We start from the raw sequence: 2,614 nt of genomic DNA on the forward strand, positions 1-2,614 counted from the left end.
AATCTAATTTCGATGTTTTAGACTAAGATCGAGGCTGATACCGGCGGTGTTTGGGGGTTTGCGCCACGCCTGCTGGCAATTCCAAATCATGGACATCTCGCGTCTACGAAATTGGAATTATCGCCTAGGATGACTTCTTCGTGACAACTAACCCTTGAAATGGAGGATTCAAAATGCAAATGGCATGCTATTTATCACTGCGTCTCCCCATGGAGCAAGAGGAGGATTTTTCTTCGCATCTTTATCAGACCCTCCTTCGCTGGCCCTACACGCGAGGACACCAGATTCACCACCCATTAGCTCCTACAATTATTTCCCCCCCTTCTTTTGTTTTTCTTGTCTAATACTTGGAGATGGGTCTCTGGGAAACTTCCTTGGCATCTCCCGGGCCAGAAGCTCGCTGTCAAAGTCGTGAAGCTCACCGTGTATACACCGACTTATTGACCTTTTGCTTCGATGGCCCCAACCAGTATGACCACCAGCGACCGATATTCATAGACGCTCAAGACCCCTCGCGTTCACTCAATGCCATCCAGTTTCGACTGCTGGTAAGAACACTCATAGCTGGACTCAAGGCTCATCATGTGCAGCGCGGTGACTGCGTATTGGTCCATTTGGGAAATTCTGTATGTTGTCCTGCAACCCACACTCCTCTCACCGAGTTTTACGCCTCCTTCCGGTTTCTTCCTTGATTGCTCTTTAAGCTTTGTAGTTCTTTCATCCTTTTTAGGTGACTAATGTACTAATGATTTTCCATGCATGTAGATCATATACCCCGCACTCTTTTTCGCTATCGTCGGCGCTGGCGGTGTGTTCATGGGCTCCAACTCCCGGAGCCAACCTCAAGAACTCGAGCATATCCTGCAATTGGCAGACCCGAAGCTGATCATTACGTCGCGCGATGCGCTCCCCACCGTCCTCAGTGTCTCCGCCGCCCGTGGGATGCTCTCGAGCCAGGTGTGTTTGCTGGATGAATACGCGCCCGATCATATCGCCCAACTGCTTCTGTCGGGTCCACTGGCCTTGATGCCTGACAGCGACGCTGTGTATCTGAATTTCGCGCAGCTGCTCAGCTATGGGGAGAATGACTGGGTGTCTTTCAATGATGCGGCGATTGCGAAGTCGACGCCGGCCGCTATGTTCTCCACCAGCGGGACGGGCGGTCTGCCCAAGGCAGCCCTCCTTTCGCACCATGCAATCGTATCACATCACCTCAGCATCAACTATGACGTCCCCTATTCAGTCACACGGCTCATCTCCCTGCCCATGTTCCATCTCTTCGGGTCGCTGTGGACGCACATCTTCCCCATCCGCTACGGCCAGCCGCTCTTCGTCCTCCCGCGCTTCGAGCTGACCCAGTATGTCGCCGCCGTCTACCACTACCAGATCACGGAGACCTACATGGTCCCCGCCATGATCCATGTTTTCAATCGCAGCGCCTCCCCGATCGCAGAGTATCTGGGGACGCTGCGGTACGTCGGCGTCGCGGGTGCGCCCATCGACGGCGCCTCGATGGAGCGGTTCCAGCGGCTGCTACACCCGCACGCCCGCGCGACTCAGCTCTGGGGCATGACCGAGGTCGGGGTCGTTTTCCAGACCCGATATGGTGAGCATGGGAACCCCGGAAGTATCGGACGTCTGTTACCTGGATACGAGGTGCGGCTGGTCGGTCAGGACGGCAATCTGGTGCCAGGGGAGACTCAACCGGGGGAGATGTATGTGCGCGGGGCCGGGGTGCTGATGGGCTACAAGGGACGCAACGATGCCAAAGATACACATGGCTGGTTCCGGACGGGGGATGTGGCGTATGTCCAGAACGGGCAGTACTTTATCGTTGGACGAACCAAGGAACTCATCAAAGTGAGGGGGTAAGCATTTTCTCTTCTTTCGCTGTTTTCTTTCCGTCGCTGTTGATCCTAACCTGGAACTAGATGGCAGGTCGCCCCCGCCGAACTCGAAGCCGTTCTCCTCAAACACCCGGGCATCGAAGACGCAGCCGTCACAGGCGTCACCTCCAAAGATGGCAGCACAGAAGTGCCCCGCGCCTTCGTGGTTAAGGCCAAAGGACCGTCCGCAAATCGGCTCACAGCGGAAGAAGTCTACCTGTTTGCACGCCGTCAACTGGCCAGCTACAAGGCGCTGGACGGGGGGATCGTCTTCGTGGAGGAAATCCCCCGCACGGCTAGCGGGAAAATCCAGCGCTTCAAGCTGTCGCAGATGAATACGTACCGGGACATGATGAACAGTCTGCTGGCGCGGTTCAAGGGAGCGGCTAGTGGACTGGGGGGGTTGGGGTTGGTGCACAAGGGGCGTGTCACCGTGTAGTTCACTATGGTACCAATCACTTTCATTGTTCGCAGTTTCCAGAGATACGGTCAACAGGCGTTGGCATTGGCATAGGCACAGGCGCTGGTGGGATTGTTTTTACCTCGTTAGTCACTTGGACAGTCGCACTACTACTACGAAGTACGGAGTAGATACATAGTTAGATACCTCTCTACTGTTGATGATAAATGACACCGAACCATATCTGTCTCCATGACCGCCTCCAATTTGCACTAAATTTGAAATCAAGTATATCCAACCAATCCAGTCTCAGATCTCGTCCCAAAAA

General features: G+C 54.5%; 1 protein-coding gene across 1 annotated transcript; it reads left to right on the forward strand.

Annotated features, from left to right (window-relative positions):
* Positions 1 to 816: 816 nt before the first annotated feature.
* Positions 817 to 2,325, forward strand: afeA (adenylate-forming enzyme AfeA; the record flags this gene model as incomplete). The annotated part of the gene is made up of 2 exons (XM_026761113.1): positions 817 to 1,868; positions 1,932 to 2,325. 2 exons carry the CDS (start codon positions 817 to 819, stop codon positions 2,323 to 2,325), a joined length of 1,446 nt encoding a protein of 481 aa, XP_026613380.1.
* Between the last annotated feature and the right edge of the window lie 289 nt (positions 2,326 to 2,614).

Source organism: Aspergillus thermomutatus (genome assembly GCF_002237265.1).
Source record: "Aspergillus thermomutatus strain HMR AF 39 chromosome Unknown NODE_130, whole genome shotgun sequence".
Taxonomy (NCBI): domain Eukaryota; kingdom Fungi; phylum Ascomycota; class Eurotiomycetes; order Eurotiales; family Aspergillaceae; genus Aspergillus; species Aspergillus thermomutatus.